The sequence below is a fragment of the Silene latifolia genome, chromosome X, assembly GCF_048544455.1.
Source record: "Silene latifolia isolate original U9 population chromosome X, ASM4854445v1, whole genome shotgun sequence".
Lineage (NCBI taxonomy): Eukaryota > Viridiplantae > Streptophyta > Magnoliopsida > Caryophyllales > Caryophyllaceae > Silene > Silene latifolia.
In genome coordinates, this window is record NC_133537.1 from 118,522,565 (window position 1) to 118,547,706 (window position 25,142).

Genomic DNA, 25,142 nt, shown 5'->3' on the forward strand with positions numbered 1-25,142 from the left:
AGGCGTTTTTTTTGTGTATTTTGTGTATTTTGTGTTGTATTTCACGTTTTTAGATCTTGATGACTTGTATTGTGTTTTGTAGGGTACTGTGGATCCGGCGGAACTTGCTCGGGTCTGTGCTGAGTTGGATACAGCCAGGTCGACGATCGAGGCTTAGGGGTTGGGGATCACCCGTCGAGACTAGGAGCTGAGGCGTCACGAGGACGTGCTGCGGAGCCGAGATGCGGAGATTGCCTCTCTTAAGGCTCAGTTGGCTGCGGCGGAGGAGCTTCACGTCAAGATGGAGCACGAGACGCTGGAGAGTTCTCCAGAGAGGGAGTATGAGCAGATGGTAGTGTCTGCCTTGGCTGCGACTCCTCGTGAGACCGGGACTAGTCTGACGGGAGGCGCTGAGTAGTTGTAGTAGCTTGTCCGTGTCTTAGACTCTTGCTTGTACACATTTATATTTTGCGTGAGGCGGTTTGTATATATGTGTTTTGGGATTGTGGTTCATTTTCTGATTTTTGGCTTTTTTTTGTGTTGTGTTTCGGAGGAGCGCTGTCGGCTGTCAATTCCCCTTTTCCTTTGCATCAGTTCATGCATCGTTTGTGTAGAAAACAAGCAACAGGTAGCACGTATGCCTAAACGTAAACACGTAAAAGGCACTCGATTGAAGACAAAATTTAACCGCGATGACACGAAGTTAAAAATTGAAATTTCAAATCTGAAATGATTTTTTTGAAAATTTGCGACAAGTCGTCGCGTTTGGACTCCAAAAGGAACTGATTTGAACATTTTTGAGCAACTAACTCGTGTCTTGAATTAAATTGCATCGAAATTATTGAAATTGATTTGTGACTAGGAAAAAAATTCAAACTCAAACCGTCACGGATCAATTTTAGAAAAGATTTTTACGAGTGTATTTGATTTTATTTTTCGTGAGATCAAGACTCGAATTTGTGAGTGCTTTAAATTTTGAGGAAAACTGACGTCGTGTTATCATTTTTCAATTTTTATTTTTGCTGGAAAATTGCAAAAAAGCGAAAAAATTTCGGAATTTTGATTGACATGGAAACGATCCGTCGCGGATCGGGGCGACTAGCCCTTCCCCCTTTTAAAAAAGAAAGAAAAATTCGTATGTTTAAAGCTGCATCATGGAAACCGTGTCGGATTTCGTAAAACGCGAAAACAAGGAAATGTGAGTGTGAGAAAACACAAAATGTCCCGAACCATCTCGAAGAGGCGGGAGCATTCCGGCGAGAGGTTTGAGGTGTCAGGAGAAAACACAACTTGAAAGGGACAATTCAAGGTGGGAATCCTGAGAACAGGCCCAAAGAGGCGCGAGCTGCTTGGCGATAAGAAGCAGCTCTCCCTTTTTTTTCTGAAAAATGCGCTGATTGTTTTGTATAAATAGTGATGTTTGTGCTTCATTGTTTCATCATCCGAAACACGAAAAACATCTCTACAAAACTTCTTCTTCTTCTTACACAAAAATATTTCATGGATGCCTTTGAGAATGCGTTGCGACAATGGTGCCGGGATTTGTCACCTCCCGAAAAGTATTGACTCATTTGCATGGGAGTTGGTCAATTGTTGGTGCTCTGTCAAGTTAAGGTGCAATCCTCATTCCTTGAAGCATGCTCTCGGTTTTGAGATTCGAAACGTCATGTTTTCGTTTTCCCGAAAGGCGAAATTTGTCCACAAGCCGAAGAAGTCGGAGCCATTGGTGGGTGGCCGGGTTTTGTTCCGGTGCTTCCTCCGACTCGGTTGTGCTACAAGGAGAAATTCCGTTCGATGTTGGGTTTGTCGACAAGTCAAGTCAACTTCCTTCTTGCTCCACATGGTGTGGATATGTTGGCTCTTATCAACATCTTCTCGAACCGATTGGATGTCAATGTTTTGGAGGTTGCTAGAAGAAGGGCTCTTGCCTTTTGCCTTGTCCATATATACCTCTTTGTGGATGCTTTGAAGAAGGAGGGGCCGGAATGCTATGGTAGCATGACCCTTGTACATGTGGTTGAGCAAATGGAGCATGGTAGAGATCCATCATGGTTGGTGCTTGGCGAGATCATCCAAGCTTTGGACAAGGAAGGCTCTTGTGGAGAAGTTCCCTCATTTGGATCCCCAAGGATCATCCAAGTGTGGCTATTGGAGAGGCTAAGGTATGTAGAGCCTCCGGTTGATTCTTCTTCTTATTCTTTTTGTCACCTTACCATGAGGAAGAAGTTGTACTCGGACAGCTTTGCTTCCACCGAGGCTTATTGGGCCGTAAGATTGGCGGAGGGTGGTCCTCACATCCGTTGGGTGGTGCCATGGTGGCACTTGAGGTCCTTCACGGGGTTGACCGCTTCGGATGCTAGTCCTCGTTCTTTGATGGTGGTGGATTTGAAGGTCGCTTCCTTTATTTATCCCGAAAGGCTCATGAGCCAAATGGGGCGTCAACAAAAGGTGCCCGCTCAAGATACTCTTGTCCAAGAGAATGTTTTCCGGAACTCCGAGATTGTGGAGGTCTTCGAAAGATGGTGGGCCACTCGGCCGCTTTTGGAGGTACCAAACCCCGTTGCAACGACATGAGTGTCTCCTGCTTATGTCAAGTGGTCAAGAGCTTCGTCCATGGAGGAGAGGTCCAAATCCCATAAGGACGAGGTTGTCGATTTGAAGTATCGAGAGGTTGGTAAGGCCAACTGTGCCTTATTTGAGGATTATGTTGATGGGGTTAGCCCGGATGTGATGAGACCACCAAAGAGGAGAAGCTCGGGTCCCAAAAATCTAGTGGGCCGTGCATGGGCTCGTTTCGGGCCGAACATGGGGTCTTGCACTAGACCGGAGGCGGTTGCCGTTGTAGATCCGTTGAGGATCCGTTCTGAAGAGGAAGTCCGTGCTAGGCGGGCCAATAAGAAGAACAAGGGGAAGATGTACCCCGAGGGAAAAGGCAAGGGTAGAATGGAGGAGTGAAGATTTCCATTACCCACTTTATTATTATGTTGTATTAGTGTTGTGAGTTTTTTATTATGTTGTACTGGCTATGTTTTGTGCTAGTTTTATTATGTGAGGTGCTTTAGTCGACACCTTAGCTTTGACAAGTTGTAGACTTGTCGAGCTTTATTTGTTGTTGAAATTGTAATCCCACCCATTATTAATTAAATAAGAGGATTACTCGTGTCGAAATTGTGAACGCTTGTTTCTTACATCCATTTTGTAAAGGCAATTCGATTTGAATCGTCCTAAACATTTGCACTTGGGAAAGTGGGATTTTTGTGGGAAGGAAGAAAGGCTCATTTTTTGTTATGGGGATGGTTGTATCCTTCTCGTGTAAGAAAGGACTGCCTACGTATTCACCCGAAGAGGTGAAATCAAATCATGCTCGTAGTTCGAAATGTTTTGTAAATTTTGATTGGGTTTTGTGGTTATATCCCTCATGTATAAGAGGGACTGCCTAAGTATCCACCTGAAGAGGTGAAATCAAACTATGCTCGTAGTTCAGGTTTTTTTTTCTGTTTTAGTGCAAATGGATGTTGCCTTTGACAGATCAAAGGAAATTCGAAACGGGCAAAGTGCCGCAACTTAGACTCAATAAAACATGCAATTTCAAATCAGAACGCGTTGAGGAACTTGACTTGAAAAGGGTTGAGGTGGTTGCTAGTTGTAAAACTAGGGTTGAGGTCGTTGGTTGCTATGGTTCAAGGGTAGTATTTCTTGAGTTGGTCCAGGTTGGTCGGGTTTGTAAAATCCTCCTCATCTAGATCACTCAGTCTCACTGCGCCCCCCGAAAGTATTTTCTTGACCAGGTATGGCCCGGCCCAGTTGGGTTTGAATTTTCCTCTCGGATCGACGAATAGTGGTGCTCGGACCGACTTGAGGACCAAGTCGCCTTCCTGGATGTTCCTGGGTTTGATCTTCTTGTTGAATGCCCGTTGTATACGTCGTTGGTATAGATGGACGTTGTGCAAGGCGTTGAGCCGCCGCTCGTCTAGAAAAGTGAGTTGCTCGTACCTTCGACGAGTCCATTCCGCCTCGGGGACCTGACTCTCTAGTAGGATGCGTAGGGAAGGGACCTCTAACTCTACCGGTTGAACCGCCTCCATACCGTATTCTAGGTAGAAGGGTGTGGCGCCTGTCAGTGTTCGAATGGAGGTTCGGTATCCCCAGAGTGCGAATGGGAGTTTGCTCGGCCAATCGCGGTAGTTGTCTTGCATTTTCTTGATAATTGTGACAACAGTTTTGTTAGCTGCCTCCATCGCTCCGTTGGTTTGGGGACGGTAGGGGGATGATCGATATCTCTTGATCTTGTATTTGTCCAGCAAGGCCTGAGTTTCCGCCCGGAAGTGAGAGCCTTGATCGCTGATGATTTCATGGGTTACCCCATATTGCCAAATGATGTTGTTTTGGATGAACTTGGCCACTTGTTTGGCGGTCAAGACTGCATATGACTATGCTTCCACCCATTTGGTGAAATTGTCGATGGCGACGAGGACGAAGCATGGCCCTTTGGTGCCTAACGGGTTAACTTTCCCGATGATATCGATGCCCCAGGTTGAGAAAGGCCAGGGTGATGTCATGGTGTATAAAAGGGATGGTGGTATGTGTTGTATGTTGGTGAAAATTTGGCAATTGTGGCAATGTTTGACGTAGTTACGGCAATCGGCTTCCATGGTGGTCCAATAGTAACCCAACCGCATGATCTTTCGGGTAAGCATCATTGCGCTTATTTGAGGGCCACATTCTCCGTCGTGGACCTCTCCCATGACTTTTTTGGCTTTGTGATGGTCAATCCAAAGGAGGAGAATCCCTTAGGGTATTCTTTTGTATGGTTGATCTTGGTTCATCACGAATTGTGACGCAAGTAAACGGATGGCTCTTTGTCCTCTTTGATCAGAGCCGGGAGGGAATTCATTTTTGGTTTTGTAGTTGAGGCTGGCTTGGTACCAAAGCTCGACATGCTTTTCCTCGTCGTGGTTGATGGCACAGATGTGAGCTGGCTCGCTCCTTTTCTCGACACATAGGGGCATCGATGTCATGTCGTCAGGTATATTGACGAGCGCGGCAAGTTTTGCTAGGGCATCAGCAAATTGATTTTTCTCTCGTGGCAAGTGGAAGTAGTCGACTTGGTCGAAGAACTCGGCCTCTTGATTGATTTTCGCACGGTAGGGAGATAAGCTGTCACTTCGGATTTTCCATGATCCGGACACCTGATTGATGATGAGCGAGGAATCGCCGTGGACCCTTAGTCTCTTGATGCCAAGTGTTATGGCAGCTTGTAGGCCGATGAGGCATGCTTCATATTCAGCGGCATTGTTGGTGACGGCGAAGTCTAGTTTGACTGAGATCGGAACATGTTCTCCCTTTGGTTATATTAGAAGGATTCCTACCCCGAAGCCTCTCAGATTAGATGCACCATCGAAGTATAGGTCCCATGCGTCGGAGTTAGCACAAAGGATGTCTTCGTTAGGAAGTGACCATGTGTCGGTCCTTGGATCCTGATTGACGGGATTCTCTGCTAGGAAATCGGCGACTGCTCTTCCCTTGATAACCTTGAGGGGTACAACCTTGAGATCAAACTCGGACAGCATGAGTGTCCACCTAGACAGCCTTCCGTTTAGTACGGGTTTTTCGAAGATGTATTTGACCGGGTCCATCTTAGAGTAGATGTGGACCGTGTAGCTGAGCATGTAATGCCGCAGCTTCTCTGTTGACCATACTAGGGCAAGGCATGTCTTTTCCAATTGGGTGTACTTCGTCTCGTACTCAATGAACTTTTTGCTAATGTAGTAGATGGCTCGTTCTTTGCCCTCGACTGTTTGTACTAGCATTGCTCCCATGGCTGTGTCAGTGACAGTCAGGTGTAGGGATAAAGGAGTCCCTGGTTGAGGTGGCATGAGGACATGAGGCTTGTATAGGATTTCCTTTATCATGTCGAAGTCTTTTTGGCAGTCGTCATCCCAATCGGTGTGATCGGAGTCGCGAGGTTTCTTGAAGATTGGTTCACAAATAATGATGAGCTTGGCAATGAAGCGGCTGATGTATTGAACCTGACCGAGAAATCCCCGAATCCCCTTCTCGTTCTTAGGCCTAGGCATTTGTTGGAGGGCTTTGATATTAGTTGGATCAATCTCAATGCCTCGTTTGATGACGACATATCCTAAGAGTTTTCCGGAGGTGAACCCGAATGCACACTTCTGAGGATTTATTCTCATGTTATATTTCCGCAGACGAGCGAAGAATTTTTGGAGGGCGCTGATGTGGCCGTCCCGTTCCCTTCATTTGACAATCATATCATCGACATATACCTCTACCTCCTTGTGCATCATATCATGTAGGAGAGTGGTAGCGGTTCTTTGATAGGTAGCTCCGGCGTTGATGAGACCGAAAGGCATGACCGTGTAGCAATATATACCCCACTGTGTAGTGAATGCAGTCTTGTGCATGTCCTCCTCAGCCATTTTGATCTGGTTGTACCCGGCATACCCGTCCATGAATGATAGGAGAGCATGCTCGGCGGTGTTATCCACCAGAATATCAACATGTGGCAAAGGGAAGTCGTCCTTTGGACTCGCCTTGTTCAGATCCCTGAAGTCGATGCAAACCCGAATTCTCCCGTCTTTCGGTACAGGAACGATGCTGGCCACCCAGTTAGAGTACTCAGACACTTTGAAGAAACCAGCCTTGAACTGTTTATCCACTTCTTCCTTGATTTCAGGACGCATCCGACGCATCTTTTGCTTTACGGGTTTAGCTCCGGGATTAATAGGTATCCTGTGCTCTGCAATTTCCCTATCAATCCCAGACATATCTTTGTAGAACCAGGCGAATACGTCCTTGTATTCGTGGAGGAGGTCAATGAACTGTTGTCTTTCCGAGGGGTCCAGGGTTGTCCCTATCCTAAGTTCTTGAAGTGTGTTGTTGGTTCCTACGTTAATAAGCTTGGTCTCCTTAATGATGGGGGTTCTGGTTTCCCGTTTGTCAAGTTCTTTGGCTAGGTGAGGTGGGTAGTCACTCAAGTCAAATTCCTCATAGTCATTCAGAATTGCATTGCAGTTAAATTGATACTAGTCATAAGCAAACCTAGCGTTCATTAAGTTGACACGAGCGAAAAGATCGGAGAGGACAGACATCTCATGGTCAATCAGAGGCGACACAGAAGAGGAGGTGGCCTCTGGAACAGGCTCCAGGTTGTCACCTTCCATGGGAGTGGGGGTGAACCTAGTAGACTCAGCCTCTGAATCAGCCACAAGCTTGTGATAAAACAGTGGGAAGGGGACCTTGATGGGGCCATCAGGAGTGTTAGGAGCTATGACAGACTCTGACTCCGACTCAGACTCAGATTCTTCTTCACTTCCCCTTTTGAACATTGGGCCTTTTCCAGTTGTGATCTTGAGAATGCGGCCTTCGCGATCGGTCCACTTGACGGTTTTCCTCCAGTCCTGTGTCGCTTTCTCCGGGTCAGTATAAGAGATCAAGGCGGTCTGGTCAAATTAGTTGTCCTTCAGAGCGATGTTGATGATGTCCTCATAGTCGAGGTGCTTGATGTTATCCTCTCTAAAGAGGAGAGTGACAGCTTGTCCGTCGAGGTATGAGGAAGGCTTAGACTCGATTGATGCAGCTTCGGTGTTGTCGGGGATGAAGTAGCAGTCCTGGAAGACTTCTACACCCGTGTACCTGACCTTGGCCATAGAGTCGTATATCGGCTCCGGAAAGCCATGGTAGAGTTCAGACTCCCTCGGGGACAAAGTATCCATTGAGGGTCAGATGATGGGGACGGAGGGTAACTCCGTGCTTCTTGCGCTTTCGAACTAGGAGGTTCATTTCCTTGATATCTTCATTGGTAGGTTCATAGCCCAGTCCGAAAGGGATGTTGGGGACCTTAGCCTGTTTTAAGGTAGGTAAGGTGCTCTTCACTGGATTGAGGGGTAAACCCGGGAAATTACCCTGGCGCATCAGAATGCGGTTGACTGTGAGGTTAGCAAACGGGTCACAATCAAAGGGTCTTGATTCATCGGTTATGGCATTCAAGGCTTGGAATCCCCACATTTCATTGTCGTCCTCCTCGATGGCTTGGGAGGCTATTCCCTTTCTCATGACGGCTTTGATTGGGGAAGCAGGAATCATGATCGTTTTCCCGTTGAAGGGGACCCTGATTTTCTGTTGAAGAGTTAAATAAACTGCCTTGACGGCGTGGATCAAGGGACATCCCAGAAGCATGTTGAAGGAGGCGTCGACGTCGACTACCTGAAAACTGGTTTGCCTCTCAAGTGGTCCGGTTGCGATAGTTAGAGTGATAAGCCCTGCGACCTTACGATGAGTGCCGTCATAAGCGCGTACTCGTTGATTGGTTGGGACCAAATCAGCTTCTTTGATATCCATTTTATGAGCCGTTTTGAGGGGAATGACATTCACCGCGGATCCGTCATCCACAAGGACCATAGGCACATTCTTTTAAGGGCATTGTACGGTGATTTACAGGGCCAGGTTGTGGTTGGCTCCGAAGGGAGGGATATCTTTGTCAGACAAGATGATCGGGTTGCTCAAATCAGGGACATCCCTTGTCATGTGTGCCACCACTTCTTCCGAGGAGGAGGTATAGGGCACAGTCAATTGTCCTAAGGCTTTTAGTAGAGCTGCCGATGCTCGAAGGATGTGGCAATCAGTTGCCAAATTGAGATTTCGGCTTTTGTTTTCTGCAGTTGTTTGAGGATCAAATTCTCGGGAGCCTTGGGTTGAGTGTCTACATCCGGGACAACTTGGTCATTCGTTATTGGAGCGACCGTTGAATTGTTCGGGTTTTGATAGGGGCGTCCGGACCGGGTAAGGTTACCGATCTCTTCCGCCTGTTTCACTTTCCCTAGGACAATATAGACGTCTTCAACATCATCTCTCCAGATGCCATTGATTTCGGGATGTCGAGGGTACCTTGGAGGGGTATTCCTCGATGGGCAGTTTTTGTGAGGAACGTTTTTGTGAGGGTAGTTTTTGTGAGGGTAGTTTTTGTGAGGTTGATTATTGTGAGGGTAGTTATCGTGAGGTGCATGCCAGAATGGTCGTGGGAGCAATCCATCCTGGTGAGGGTAATTTTGGGTGCTGGGGGACCTTCCCTCGGGCGTGGTGTTAGAGGATTGAAAATCAGTCTGCGGTAGGCATCGTCAAGTCGGATGATCTTTTTGGAGAGACTGGCTATAGCTTCCTCAACTTGTTGGAACATGGCAAGCATAGTTGCGGCACTGAACACAAATACCCCGTCTGAGGCATCCTTCTCCAGGGCATTCACCTCGTCATCAATTGGCAGGATGAGGTGTGAGCAGTCCAAGGTTGGCTCATCATCGGGGATAACATGGATTCCCAAAGAGTTCGTTTTGTTGTTTGGTTTAGTTGGTGGAGGCAAAGGCAATTCTCTTTTCTCGATCATTTCTTGGATGATGTGTTTGAGCTTGAAGCAGGTTTTCGTGTCATGACCTTTCCCTTGGTGGTACTGACAGTAGGCATTAGGGTTCCAGAAGCGGGATTTCTTAGCATCAGACGGATCCGGGGTGGGCCCGATTTGTTGTAGTTTCCCTTGGTCCATAAGCCTCTTTAGGGCGCTTGCATAAGTTGACCCTATATTAGTGAACACTCTCTGGGGGCGCTCAGCTCTCTTGGCAGTTGGTTCAAGGAGGTTGACCTCATCAATCTTGTTCGTCTGACCATGAGGGCGAGATCCGGTTGATGTGGATCCTTGGTAGCCTCTACCGGTGGTTTTGGCTAGGACACCCTTTAGGAGGTCGTCTTCAATGCGTGTCCCAAGGATTTGCAGATCCTGGAAGGTCATCATGTTTTGGTATCTCAGTAAACTGGCATACACTGGGCGGAGATTATTGACAAATTTTTCTACCAAGGTTGACTCACTCGGCTTGCTGACCAACTGAGTACTTACTCTCCTCCAACGGGTTAAGAAATTGGTGAATCCCTCCTTGTCATTATGGGTTAGGACCTCAAGAGTACGGGTATTGGCTTGGATTTCGACATTGTCGGCATATTGCTTAGCAAATTCAACTGCGACCTCATCCCAGGTAGTAAGGTTCTTCGGGTCAAGGGAGTAGTACCATTGGCGAGGGATCGGTTCCAAAGATGATGGGAAGATCCGGGTGAAGAGTTCCTGTTTAACCCCTTTTATGGCCATGTAGTCTTTGAAGGCTCGAATATGATTGAGCGGGTCCTCTACTCCCTTGAATTTGGGCACATCAGTTAGGGTAAAGTTGTCGGGTAGTTGATCCCCAACAAGTTCAAACCTTCAGTTGTTCTCAAGATGGATATTGTTACCCCGGGCTAGAAGTTGTTCTTCCAGGAGCTTGAGCCTTTTCTCAGTTTCAGTCAAAGGCAGAGTGTTGTGTTCATCAGCCTCCTTGTTTTCCAGGGTGTTGATACGGGTCTCGACACGATCCAGAGTGACCTTCAGAGCAGTGAGTAGGCTGGCTAGCTGAGCAGTTGTGACATCGCTGTTGTTATCATTGTTGTTGGACGAAGCTGAAGACGGGGCCATGGTTCTGATGCAGAAAAATGGCTCACATTACAACTCAATCCGACACGGTTCAAAGACTGAACGCAGACAACATAAAGGACGAGACAAAGATCAGACTCAACAAGATGAGGATGACCGTGTGTGGTACCTCGGTGCTGACTCGATTTATGATGTGACGGTGTTGACCGAACTTTTGACACGCGTCCAATGTAGCGGCGTGACGCCATTGGACGAGTCTCGTGGTGAGACGACTCATAAGTAAAGACCCATAAGTACGTTTAGTTCGACTCGATAGACACGAGGCGGAATTGGAAAGGTGGACTGATGTTTTCGAAAATAGAAATTTTCAAAAAGATTCATTTGTCGCTTTATGGACGGCTTCTGAAGATAGGGATCTCCGCAAGTCGGTCAGTTGAAAAGGTTGTTTTACGTTTGTTTGCAAAAGACGGTTGTGAGTTTGAGTCGGCTCGGAAAACAAAGTACTATTTCCCAAGACGGTTTTTGAAATTCCAAATCGTATGTTTTGAAAATCGGGTTTTGAAATGTTTGAAGAGGTCTCGGGGACGGTGTATGGTCCTCGGGATCTCGCAAGTGTCTCGAGAAAAGGGTGTGTGCTTTTCTCGGGTTTTGAAAGAGCCATTGTCGGCGCGAAACGGGTTAAAATCCGTGTCTAGACGCGCCGATTATAACGGCGTAAAAAGGTGATTTGAAATGGTTGTAAAACCGAGTTTGAAAATCGTTATTACGACGGCCTAGAACGGCGTGTTGAAATGGTTATAAAAAACCGGGTTTGAAAATCGTCATTACGACGGCCTAGAAAGGCGTGTTGAAAAGCAACGGTCGGCGAAAGACCGAGGTTTGAAACGGCCATTATAACGGCGCAAAAAAGTGTTTTTTGAAAGTTTGAAAAATGACACGGAAGGACTTATGATCAAGTAGCACATAAGCACTCACAGTTCATTTTATTATGCATAATGCTGAAACAAGTTTTGGGTTAAAAGGGTGGGTTACACACCAAGCAATCAAACCCCGATTTGCGAGAGGGATACCAATCCAAACAAAATGTGTAAGGAGGGTGCCATAGCCTCGTGATCGAATGTGATGAAAGCTCCTTGACGAAACAGAAATGTGTAACGTCAATGGTATGCTTGACTCAATCGGGATTCGAAACGCGGGGATGAGAAAACTCACGCCGATGAGACGAGCCAATTGGTCGAAAATGGTTAGGTTGTGGGCTCGGACAAGGTACCCGACTGTGACCGTAATATCAATTAATGCATTCCAACCAAGTCCTCGTTCGAGTCTCACCATCTAGGGATCACAAAGACACAAGTATCCTAGTTTTCCCCAGCGGAGTCGCCAATCTATGGACGTAGCCACCTGCACGCCCCAGCCGATCTGTGGGACATACAACGGTCTTTTGAAAGCCACGATCGGCGGCGTAAAAAAATGCTTTTGACCGGATCGTTTTAGAACGGTCAGTTTCGTCTCGGTAAGGGTCTCGAAACGATTAGAGATGTTCGGAGTCGCCACCAAGCATTTGTGGGATGCTTGGAACCCGTACGAATCCACTTTATACCTCGGTCAAACGGAGCACAAAGCAGTGTTTGACATAGGTACTAAAGATAAGGAATCGTCCCTCTTTAGCGTCCTATCTCTAGAATGACTCTCGTACGCCCTAGATAAGGTCGTCCACTATCCAAAGTTTCTGAGTAAGAGGTGAAGGTACGTATTGGGAAGCCCTTTAATCAGACATCCATTCCCGCCCTAGGTAGCGGCCTCTACTGATCGATCTTGGTTGGTTGAATGCAAAAGTTGATAAAACGGTTTAAATGCATGAATGCGCATCCCATAATTTAAACCTAACATGTGAGAGCTTTCTAAGTCGGTTGATTTAATCCAAGTATCAAGTATAAGATGTCGAGTTGGATTTATGGTTGATTTGCATGCAAGACAGAAATTAAACATCCATTTACCAAATCAGGTTTATGGTGCATAACGTGATCCATTTGTCTTAATAAGACGTTTTGCAAATACGGTTTTTGAATGAGCAAGTTAGTCGTCTGATCCGTCCTATATCCGGGTTAGCCGGAGTCGGGATAAATCCTAGACTAATCTTTGGAAAGGGAATGACCGCACCAGCACCAAATGAGGCGCGAGCCTATTGGCGATGTAAGGAGGTCTCCCCTGGTTTGAAAATAGGAAAAGAAATGGCCTGTTTAGGCGCGGGCCAGTCAACGGTATAAGACGCATTCTGACCGTTGAAAAACGTATTGAAAATGGTTATTTGGACCCGTTTTGGTTTGAAAGGACCGTTTAGGTCGTATTTGTGTTGATTTGAGGAACGAGACTTGAATAATCATCATTGTTTTGGCGATATTCGATGTCGGGTTCGACTTTATAAGCTTGACATGAATAGTTTTGAAAATAATTATGAAATAATTGATTTAAGTTCATTTGAATATAATTAGTCGATACTCATCATCGTACTCGGGTTAAAATCCGACATGGTATGTAGAACCAAGGATGACTTTGTGTCGGTGACTAATACATTTATTTTGAAAATGTAAAGAAATGATGAAAGGCTTTAAAATACCTTCCAAAATGTAAAGAAATGAAATAAAAGGCTTTAAAATACCTTTTAAATGTAATTAACCAAATATTATCACCGAAACACGGATTAAACCGTCATGGTATTAAGAACCAAGGGTGAAAAATGCTTTATGGTTAAAACTAGTAAAAGAACATAAAATGGTTTTGAAAATACTTGAAATGGTAAAAACCGATTACAAATATGAAAATGAAAAATAGAGGAAAAGAAGAGACCAAACACGAATTGGACTTAAGGCTGGGCAGGCTGCTTTAGGCGCGAGCCTGTGTGCTACGTAAGTAGCCTCTGCCTCAACCAAAAAGTCCGGTTTTTGCTCATTCTTCCCCTGTTTGGGACCATGTTATGCATGATTTAGCATATTATAGTCATGAAACAAGTAAAGACATGATAAAATAAGGATTTTTACACCCTCATACTTACATGCTTGGTTTATGGCGAGAAACCGACGTAAGTGTATCAACTCGTTTTGTCGGAAAAGACTCGGTTTAAAACCGTTTTAGTAAGTAAAAAGAGTGTTTTATTAAGTTTAGTGATGGTGTAGTGGTCGAAATGGTCTTTCAAGTGATTTAATGCACGATGACGGTACCAAACAATGTGTAAGGCTTGTATTTACGATCGGTAGGTTGTAAATACGCGTCGGATTGTGACTTAGGAAATCGAGTCTAGACTTTTAAGGGAGAAAGAGGGGGCGGACACTCGAGTAAGTTCTCAAATGGGGGCATTTGAGGAGTATTTATAGGAAAATGAGTGGTTGTGTAAGTTTTGAGCGACGTGGTCACCTGGGCTGCTCAAAGAGGCGCGAGCGATGTAGCAAGTCTTCGAGGTGTCTTGTCGCTTTCACACAAATGCAATCATGATTTGTTCTATCCTGGGACTTGTATGCACATGTTTGGTACTTGACTATACATGAATCCGGGAAATCTTAACATGGAAGCATTTGAATGGTTTGTTTTTTGTGTTTGACTCGGTTTGACTCGTTGTTGGAGTCGGGATTTGAATTTTTGAGTCGCTTTTTGGTCCGGTGTCGGTTTTGACTCTAGTTAGTGTCATTGCGACCCCGTCGTCATGCATTAAACACTCCGGGTACTTTTGAAAAGCTTTGAAATGTTTTATTTTCGAAATCATTTTATGTTTTCCGACGTAAAGTTGTACACGAACTGTCGATCAAACGCCGCGATTCCAAAGCATGTTGTAGTTCGATAATCATCGGGTGTTTGGTGGAGTCTCAGTAGATACTGGGTATCTACACATAACCAATAAACTCTCTTTGTCGCATCCTACTCCTCTTAACATAAATGTTACGTCCTCGTAACCCAACTAATACCAGATCTTTAGCTATTCCTTCCCCTTATCACCATCTCATGTCACTGATAACCGACTATAACCTCAACACCGATAATCATTCCCAGTTCCAAGGCTCTCTCTCTCTCTCTCTCTCTCTCTCTAATTCTATACTTCTAAACATTCCGTACACCACCTAATATATACCACAAAATCCTCAACATAACCACTACCACCACTCTCCCACATTACCGCACAACCACATTCTTTTCTATTAACGTACCTATCCCCACCATCTAACGCACGACCCAAAATTGTTACACACCCACTTGATCCTCAAATTCCTCTTTTTATTGTCATCAAACGCCTCCATAACTTAGCATGATACTAATTCCAAAACACTTCATACTTACTGCTCCGATAAAAGACTATGAACCAACTGCAACTTCCAGCTCAGTACCCACATGTTCCGCTAATTACTTGCCACAACTATGTAAACAAAAGTCTCATCTAATCATAAGATCGAGAGTGTTTTAACCACCTCCCGCAATTATGTTTGTTCAACAAGGTATCACTGTAACTATGACAACATCGACCACATATGCAACTCTCTTCCATATTATACTCTAATCTCACCCACAAGTCAAAATTACAGGAAACAGCAGTAAACAAAACAACAATATATATATGCCCATACTAGAGTGACATAATCTTTCAAAAATTAATCTCACAAGTACCCCACCTACTCCACCACAACCGTTGACGGCATCGCAACACCGCCACCAACAGCCACACCGCAGCACGAAGGTACTTGTGTCGCAACACGCAATATCGTGCCCGAATCGTAACCTGCAACACACCCACATAAGTAATAACAGTGTTCCGACACAACGATCATCTTACGACTCATCCAACCATGGAACATGTTACATGGAATAACTAGATAACAGCTTTATGAATATCATACCATACCACTACTCATGAGGTCAGAACCTCGCACAATTACTTACGCACTTCATAGACCCATATCAAATCTAACTAACCAATCCTGATCACGTAAGTTACCACTTGATTAAATACATCTTTCACACGAGGTTAAACTCATATGCCCCATCATAACACATTCTCCCAATTCGCGCAGCTACCACCACCCGACCAAAGTAACCATAACATTAATGCTCAATTACTGGCAACCGCCTCCTATATTCACATCTTATACTCCCTCGCACCCTGACGTACTAATTCAGTCCCCACAAAATCAATAAATCAATCTCTTTCGAACGGCTCACTTCCTTATTTAATATCACCCGTAACCACTAGTGACAACACCATGACACCACCATCTTTCGTATCACTACTCGTTTACAATCACCTCCAAATATAACCATTTATTTCCTCTCTTTGGTTATCATCCCAAATAACGAACATCAAATACATCAATAAAAATTACCTCAACAACTATTCAAATTTTATCCTTGATTATAACGTCACCTAGCTCACCACCATAGTCTCATATCATGCAAATACTCTACCAACTTCCTGGTCCTTTAATTCCTCAAAAATCATGACTAACAAGTCGTCCTGCAATTTATATATATATATCCCTTAACTCACACCCTCATGATAGTATCACACAATTCCAAGATTCCTTACTTTCATGTCCCTTAATTCTGGTGAACATTCACTCAACTTACCATCATCCTTCTCTTCCCATTACTTCCAAAAAATAAATTCCATTAGCCTATATTATTATCTTTCATTCGTTTCTTATCAACAGTCCCTCTCATCATGCTTCTCACTCATACTCCCCACCGATAGATCCACCCACTCAATGATTTCTCCTTAATTGATTACATCTTCTTTTCATAATTCTAGAAAACCAAGTTTCACTTCATCCCGTGACCTCCCAAATGATTATACACTAGGCTCACCTTCTAGTAATACAAATCTCCATAACGACTACTACATATAAATCCTCATTGCGGCATCCCTCCATCTAAGCTCACTGACAACAATCTTTTCTATTTTTTTTATCACAACCTTCTATTACCCATCTCCTCGCCCAACATCATCATAATCATCTCTCTCCTGAAATCACTATATATCCCAACTTACCATAATTTTCACATCCCTCATTTCAAACTTTTATTTCTCACATTCCTCGAATTTACATTACCACTCTCATCATCATCGACCATATACCGTCATCACTACACCACTTAAGCCAACGTCTAATTCACTCACCAAAGCTCACAGAATGTGCTCCTTATCTCAATAACTCGTCAACTTCGCTTTTTCTTTCCACTATCCCTCACAATCACGTGTACCCATGTCCTCCCTACCGAACACATATCCTTCATAAGTTGGTATTCTCCACATCATAGTATCTGGTAACTTACGTATCAAGACCGTCACATATGTAAAAGAATGCTTTAAGACCCAAGAAATACGTGTGCACATAACCCACGACTCAAAACAAATATACGAACATAACCGCCGCCTCAAAACAACTGCCCAAAGAGGTACTCGCTTGAGTACATGACGTACTCGGTCGAGTAACTATACAACTCGGCCGAGTTCTCGACTCCAGAAGCTGACCCAATTTATCACGAAAAGTTTACTTGGTCGAATACGGGCTACTCGGCCGAATTCTCAAGTTACTCGGTCGAGTTGACCCTACTCGGCCGAGTTCCTGCACAGTTCTCAGCAACGTCCATTTTTTGTAAAACAGTCACATCTCACTCGTTACTTGGTCGTTTTGGGCGTGTGACCTATCGTTTTAATCATAAGAAGACAAGCTATCACCTCAAATTTGAATCATAGCAATATCATTCCTATAACTCGGCTTATGACAGTTTTAAGACAGCTCTTCTATATCGGTCTTCATACAAATCAATTTTTCTTAACAAAACCACTTAAACATGAATAAGGCAAACAATAGCAACTTAATACTTCTAAAAACCAGTACATAGGTGAACTTTTGTCATACCCACATGTGAATTAAACACAACATTCATATAATACACATGCTAGAATTCACGTTCATCCTTTCTTAGCACATTCATGCTCATACTTTCAAACCAAATAATACGCATCGCATATCATCAAAATGAAATTCAAACCAAACATATCACAATTCAGTACTATTCACATTGTTCCTCCACTCACCCATGCCAATCATATTACTCGTCAAAATCACCACATTCGTCCACATACCCATATTAATGGACATAGAATACCACATAGTACAATTTCCACATCACTTCCAACCAAGATACACATACACCACTCTATTCATACACATATAAACACACACACACACACACACACACACACACACACACACACACACACACACACACACACACACACACACACACACACACACACACACACACACACACACACACACACACACACACACACACACACAACGATCCCCTTGACACACCCCGTAGTGACTGGCTTGAACTTGTAAGGGAAATACTGCGGTTTCGAGACGTCTCTCAAACCTTTGCGATAGCTCCAAACAGTTCCTACTCGGGTTCATTTTATTAAGACACCCTATATTCATTTGGTTCAATTGTTTTAGGTTCTAAAATCGTTGCTCTGATACCACTTTGTAACACCCCCATATACCGAGGTGCCTTACCAAGGACTACCCTAACATATAAAGGTGTTACCATCTCGGTTGCCCGAGGTAAGTATATCCATAGGGACCATCAAAGAACAATTAATAAACTGTAAAGTTAAAGTTATTATATGTCTCAAAACCAAATCTAAAGTATAAAGAGATGTAAACCAACTACAGCTGAAAAAGTATCAAAAGATTCAAGACAGCGGAAGCTAAGACTCTAGGTGATGACACTCCCTTCCTCAATCCCGCAACTATCATAAATCGTCACCTGTCAATCAATTGCTCACCATCCCCGAACGGATCACCACAGTCTTGTAAAACATAAACGGGGTCAGTTCACTGCATAATCAAGATAAAAAATCACAAATACAACCAATACAGTCCAATCAAATTGCAGAACCATCCTCCAAACTCCAGTAGTAACCAGTAACCGACTACACACCTAGGTGTGTAGCCCTGCCAGATTACCCATCGCAACTGGTAATCCTCACCGCCAGTGGGGGACTGCAGCCTTGCCCACCTAATCCCCGCTCATCGTAACGAGCGAATAACTGATGTCCATTAATGTGCACATCCCCTTGTGACGGGAACCACAAGGGGCGAATCAAGGGCGTGAAGCCATTCTCGAAGATGACTCCACTTAGCCGAGGGCGCACCTCGCGAACCATAGACAAACAAACAACCAAGCCAATCATCCAAAAATCACAAATTCAATAGCAATACTAATCATGCCAATACATCAATCATTATCGTCTTAAATCAATTAAACATGCAACTGAGTAGGGAAACCCTACCTTATGCAATCCAAGCACACACAAGCAACCAATGGCAATTCTCCAGGACACCGTCACCTACACATAATAATCACATACCATCACTATAAACCATTCCCCCAAATTAACCCAAATTAGGGTTTGCACAAAGTCTTGATAAACTGATTAGGAATACTATAGACTTACTAACACAGACAACACGAAAAATGAAATCCAAAAGCTCAAAATCGATCACCCTTGGCTTATGAAATGATTAAGATGATTAGAGGAGTTTAGAACGTCGTTAGGTTTTGTAAAATAATGATTTATAAAATGATTAAAAACTGCTCCACACGCTATTTATATTCTCTAATCATTTTAATCAAAACCCCGAAAATTAACGTGTTAGACTGGGTACTCGATCGAGTACCTTACGTACTCGGCCAAGTACGCCCTACTCGGCTGAGTAACAACAAGATCGGTCGAGTTCCAACGCATCAGAACCCGAACTTAGGACACCAGACACCCTACTCGGTCGAGTAAGCCCTACTCGGTCGAGTAAGCCCTACTCGACAGAGTAACCCATGGTCAGAAACTTGTGGTATTACACCCTTGACATTGTTACTCTTATAACGCTTGGTTCCTTTCTTTAACTTCCTAACTATTACATTCACTCCCCCTAAAAGAGAACTTCATCCCGAATTTCAACGCTCAAACACATAGCTATACTCACAAGCTACTTACAAACATCTAACAAAGAGCGAAATGATGGTACCACGTAATAGGTTACGTATTCTAGTAGAACTCAATTACTATACTCATGTCACGCATATATCGCGTCAAATGTATCACATGATCGTACATGTATATGTGTCTATTTTCACTTCATGTACGTATTCCGTCTATAATCATCACAAGATTCGTAGATGTAACGAGCAATTATCATGAAATTCACAATGTCACTCACTATAAATTCATTGAACCATTACATGTCATATACGATTATCTCATGCCTTCGTTGTCCATTTAGTCATGTCACATTGCTATTGATTAATTAGATACACTTTGAATAATGATATTTTGGGTATTAACAACAACTTCTCAAGGAATAATAACACGCTAAGTCCTATGGTTAAACGTAAACAATTCACGAAAGTCAATCATATAAACTCTTTTCATGTCTATCCAATCACCAAGGGATCATTATGGTCGCTAAACATGGGTATCTACTCAATAATTGGTCGAAAACATGCAAAATGGGAACAAACGGGTCAATTCGGTTGAGTGGAAAGGGCCACTCAGTTGAGTGAATGGGGCACTCGGCCGAGTAGTGCTGGGCAGCCTCGATCTTAAGGAAATGTCCTGGTCTCTAATTTTCCACCTAGTTCATCATATAAATGCAAATAACTCCATTGGTGACTACTACACCATTGCCTATCTCAAAGAAAACACATATTGGCCTTATGTCCAAGATTACATACCAAGAAATAAATTGTTCAAGTCTCATACGAGGTAAATGTCAAGCTAGTCTGAATCAAAACAATCAAATATAATCAGAGGACTTCCTTCTCTTACCAAATCTCTTTTCCCACCAGATTAAGGCTCCTTCCTTGTTCATTGGCGATTCCTCTCTAAGAGTGCTACGATACTCGCTCCTTGTCTCCACCGAAGTGTCCGTTGCCGCATCCTCAACCACCACATTAGCATAGCCGCCATCATGATCCATAAGTCCCGAAGTCCAATCTGACGCTCCTACCCTACTCCCACTTCCTTGTAAACACCGCCTCCACCTCCTTGCTAAGCACCGCTTCCACTTCCTTGATAATCATCGCCAAAGAAACTCCCGGTGGCATAGTGAGGTCCCACACAAGGACCAAGTAAATGTCCTTAATTGTGAGGGATTCTAGTACCCAATCCGATGGTTGGATACTATAAGCTTTGAAGACCCTCGAAGTATTCCCATCCCCGGACCAAAAGCTAGGACGTTGAGTGGGTTTCACACCTTGGTTGTAGGTAAACTCATGCATGTCTCTTAGAACTAGGGAGTGGTTCACCCAATCGATAAGGTCTGCCGTAGGGTATTGGTGATCATAGGCCGGTTGGGGTTGGGTATATTCCCCGGTATGCGATGGCATGTGCATAGAATGCCTAAGTGGGTCACGAAGTGGCGAAGGTACGTGCATGTAGGAAGATGACGGGGCATATGTATAATGCCTAGGGCGATCGTGGGGTGGTCAACGCATGGGCATATATGAGGGTGATGGATCATGCATCGAGTGATAAGGGAGCCCATGGGGCATTATCGTGGTATTAGCCCGCTCTACTTCTTCATCGCTAAAGGCGTAGGTGAGCTCAGCCAGAATGAGATAAGATTGGGCCGGAGGACGAGGGGGTGTCATCTCGAGTAGGTGGTGTTGGAATATGTGTCCTCCGACAATAATGCGATCACAATCGTCGATCATATTGATCACATATTTAAATTTCATAACAAGAATACGGAAGGGATGATACATTACATATATTGTCAACTGGTCCACACATATCGGTAATGATTGGCTTGCTAGAGTTTGACATTACTGTCGTGCGACGGTGGTGATCAGTTGATCCCTTGAGGTCACACCTAAAAGACGATTCCCTTAATTGAAAAAGGTTAATTAATTGTATGTCGATACAGATTAATTAATTCCTTAAAATTGAACAAATTTTATCATAAGAGAGAAAATGACATCTTATTATAATGTGATTAAATAAGATTTTATTTAGTAATTTAAGAAGTTATATTACTAAAATTAATCGGTGTTTGCGAAACACGCGAGATGAGAATGATAAGTTAGTTATAATTACAAGATGTTGTGAATTATACTAACTAGTATTTAAATGACCATTTTATGAGAAAATAATTTTGAATTACTAGTCAATTTGTTAAATGTGATTTATTTAATTTGTAAATGATATTTAATTTGTTAAATATGCATTTTAAATTAAAACATGACATAAGACATGTCACATGTCACATGACATACAATTGTAAAATTGACAAAAATAAAATGGACACCATATTACACATAATAAACGAAATATTGGTGGGCATTTTTAGAAGTTTTGTCTTATTCATTTGTCTTATTCATTTGTCTATGACACTTGATAGTGACTTGACTATGACAAAGCCTTACACTAGTTAGTCTTGTGAAGACAAAAAGGAAAAAGAAAAAATGGTCCTATAACCCTAATGCCCACCGGTTTTGTGTAAGAGAATAGAGAGATTTTTCCCTCAATTTTTCCATTCTCTTATGTTTAATAAAAACACAACATTCTCTCTCTTGTTCTTCATAAAATCAAGTTTTATGAATCAAATTTGTACAAATCAATCACTAATAATACTAGTAGTAGTATATGAGTATTAGTAACCGATTTTAAGGTAAACCACATTACAAATATCTAGTACATATTATTTTGTGGGATTTTGGGATAGTGTTGGGTGCTACTTATTGGAGGGCTTCTATTTTGATGTCAGGGATGATCATCCTAATGTATTTTCTAGCTCAAGAACAAATGAAGGAAGGTGACCTTCATTTGTGCCCATTTGGCCGAATTTATGATGGTGAGAAAACGATTTTCTTATCTCTTCTTATTTAGTTTGCATGCATAAGATCAACAATTTATTTTATGACTAAATAATTAACACATATATGAATATGTTAAATTAATTGAGATTAATAATTCCAACAGGTGGGAGGTCTCGGGCAATCTTCCGGGCGCGGAAAGATTCATGTTCAAGTTCGTGTTCTCTTTCCACGAGTACCCATCCTTATCCTTCCTATCCACAAGCCAAAAACATGTTCTTCATATAGGCGATGTCAAAGTACGGCACCCCCACATTCATAGGCCTATCAATCTCCCCCGGTTCATAACCCAAAAGGCTGTTGGCTAATCTAGTCACTAGGGCACCACAATCAAAAGAGCACTTGCCGGATTTGGTCATCCTCTCAAATGCTAGGCTCACCATGGTCACGGGGCTAAAGTAGAAGCGTATCTCATAACATGGGTTGAGGTAGGAGCTTAAAAGTAACACTTTCGTGGAGTTGAGTTTGCTATGATCTTTCCTCCCATAAAGGATATTGGTCATAAGGGTGAAGGAAAACTTTCAAAATGGGGTGTTCCACATCATTTATTTTCATTGCACTCACATCGGTATGTTGGTTACCCGTATAAAGATCAATGTACTTCGTGGTCTTCATATCCATTTCTACCTTGTCATAGGTAAAGGTAGTCCTTTTTCCTACACCTAAACGTTCCGCAAAGACATCACTAGATAGGTTGAAGAATGTGTTCTTGAGTCGGAATCTCACGGAATGGTCCCTCTTATTCTAGGCAAAAGAACTCAAGAACTCGAGGGTGAGGTTGCGTTAGATTATTTCCGCCAAATTATATAGCCTCTCCATGCCAAGGACGCTAAAAATGTCATGTACTTATACTTTAATTCCCAAGGTTTCCAAGGCACTCTCCGACACACACCTAGTGCCACTCATACGCCTTTGGGCATAGGCTAGGAAGATATTTTTGTGGGGTTCACTTTCAAACTCTATTCCTGGATATCCCGTAAGGGTAATGGCGGATGGCTCCTCCGGTTCGGTTTAGGGTTGACGGTTGTTCCTTCCACGGTTGCTTCTTGTGTTCCTTGACATGCTACAAAATGAAACCACTCAACAAGATATGGAATAGGAAAGGTAAGAATCGAGGCCAACTTTGGATATGAATGGAGAATTTTCCCCAACTTCTTTAATTGATAAGTCGCAATTTAGAAGAAATTTTAGTATAGATCCCTTTGTACTTCAAGCAAACCAAAATTTTCTCATGTTACAAATTTTCCGGAAAATGAAATTCTTGTAAAATTATGCAATGATTTAAATTTTAATTAGAGACAATGAAAGACAAATGATCAAGTTTTTGACACAACTACACCAATTCTGGAGCATAGAAACCGAACATTCTACACACGTAGCCTATACTTCGAAAATTTTGGGGGAAATTTGAAAACAATTTACCCATTTTAAGACAACATGTTACTCTACTTATCAAAGGTTAAATTTTTGTAGCACAATTAGTCCAAGATTTAAGCTTAAAATAAATTTTCACATAACTAATACATGAATTGTTGAGAACTTGGTTAAAATTGTAAGACGAAAGTTTTTGACTTAAACAATGTTGTAGCAATGCTCGTAAAATTATAGCCTTATAATGCCATTAAACCATGTTTAAGATGTAAAAATCAAACTTTGGTCATATTCATAGTGAATTTCGAAAATTTGGGCAAGATTTTGAGACGAAATTTCCACTTTAAGACAATACATAGTTTCATCAACAAACAAAGTAGTCTTTTAGCACAATTAAACCAAGTGTTTACACATGAAAAATCAAAATTTGGGCATGAACAACATATATTTGAAAATTTTAAGACAAAGTTTTAAGACGAAATTTTCACATACAACAAAACATCCAACATTGACAACAAAGGTTAGGCCCTTATTGAACCAACCCGGAATTTCAGGACTTTATTTAACAAGTCGAAAATAGGAAACAACGGAAGATAGATACATACCCGAGTCATTACTATTTTCAACTAACTTAAATTAAAAAAATAATGTTAAATATTACAAGAAGTTCTAAAAAATTACAAAGTTATTTAATAGAATACAAATTTCTAAATCCCATCTTCAGCTTGGTAAGTCTTGGGAATGGTCCGTCATCACGAATCTGACAAGTCTGACGCTTTTTTTTTTATGTTTTAAAAATTTTATAAGAAAAACAACAAACGTCAGGTGGGTAGATTAACTTCTTTAAACAATTAAAACAGAACAATCATCATCAGCATGTATAACATAACCATATATCCATACCTTTAACACATAATGTTTTTCGAGAAAACAATCAGTTTTTCAATGACGTATTATATATATTTGTAACATTTTATTACGATATACCGGCCAATTACCGTACACGTTCCGAGTATATGACCAATAACCAAAACTTGTATGATAATCATATACCGTCAATCAAACCGATACCAGGAGGGTTACATTATTACCCCTGTTTACCGTGGTGACATAAGCACGTTTAAAACGAAACTCGTCCACTCATCTCCAGGGTCGAATGCCGGTACGTGGGGTTATTACCCGTACCACGGACTAAACACCACCCGGCTATTATCCCCTAAGCCTAACCAAATATAGACCTTAGGGAACCCGGATGCGATCCACTTAACACATATGAGACTGATCAAGTCCCTACCTAAAGCATGGCCACAATCCCGCCTACTCTCGAGTCTAAGGATAGGTCCACCAAAGACCCTTCGTACGCACGGACGGTTTTATACGGTTAAGCTAATTGTTATTC

General features: G+C 42.8%; 1 protein-coding gene across 1 annotated transcript in view; it reads left to right on the top strand.

Annotated features, from left to right (window-relative positions):
• Nucleotides 1–280: 280 nt before the first annotated feature.
• LOC141618193 (uncharacterized) overlaps nt 281–25,142 on the top strand; it is a 128,885-nt gene continuing 104,023 nt past the window's right edge. Inside the window, exon 1 of the mRNA XM_074435301.1 lies at nt 281–359. Within this exon, the coding sequence (XP_074291402.1) occupies nt 281–359 (79 nt within the window). The remainder of the gene's footprint in view (nt 360–25,142) is intronic.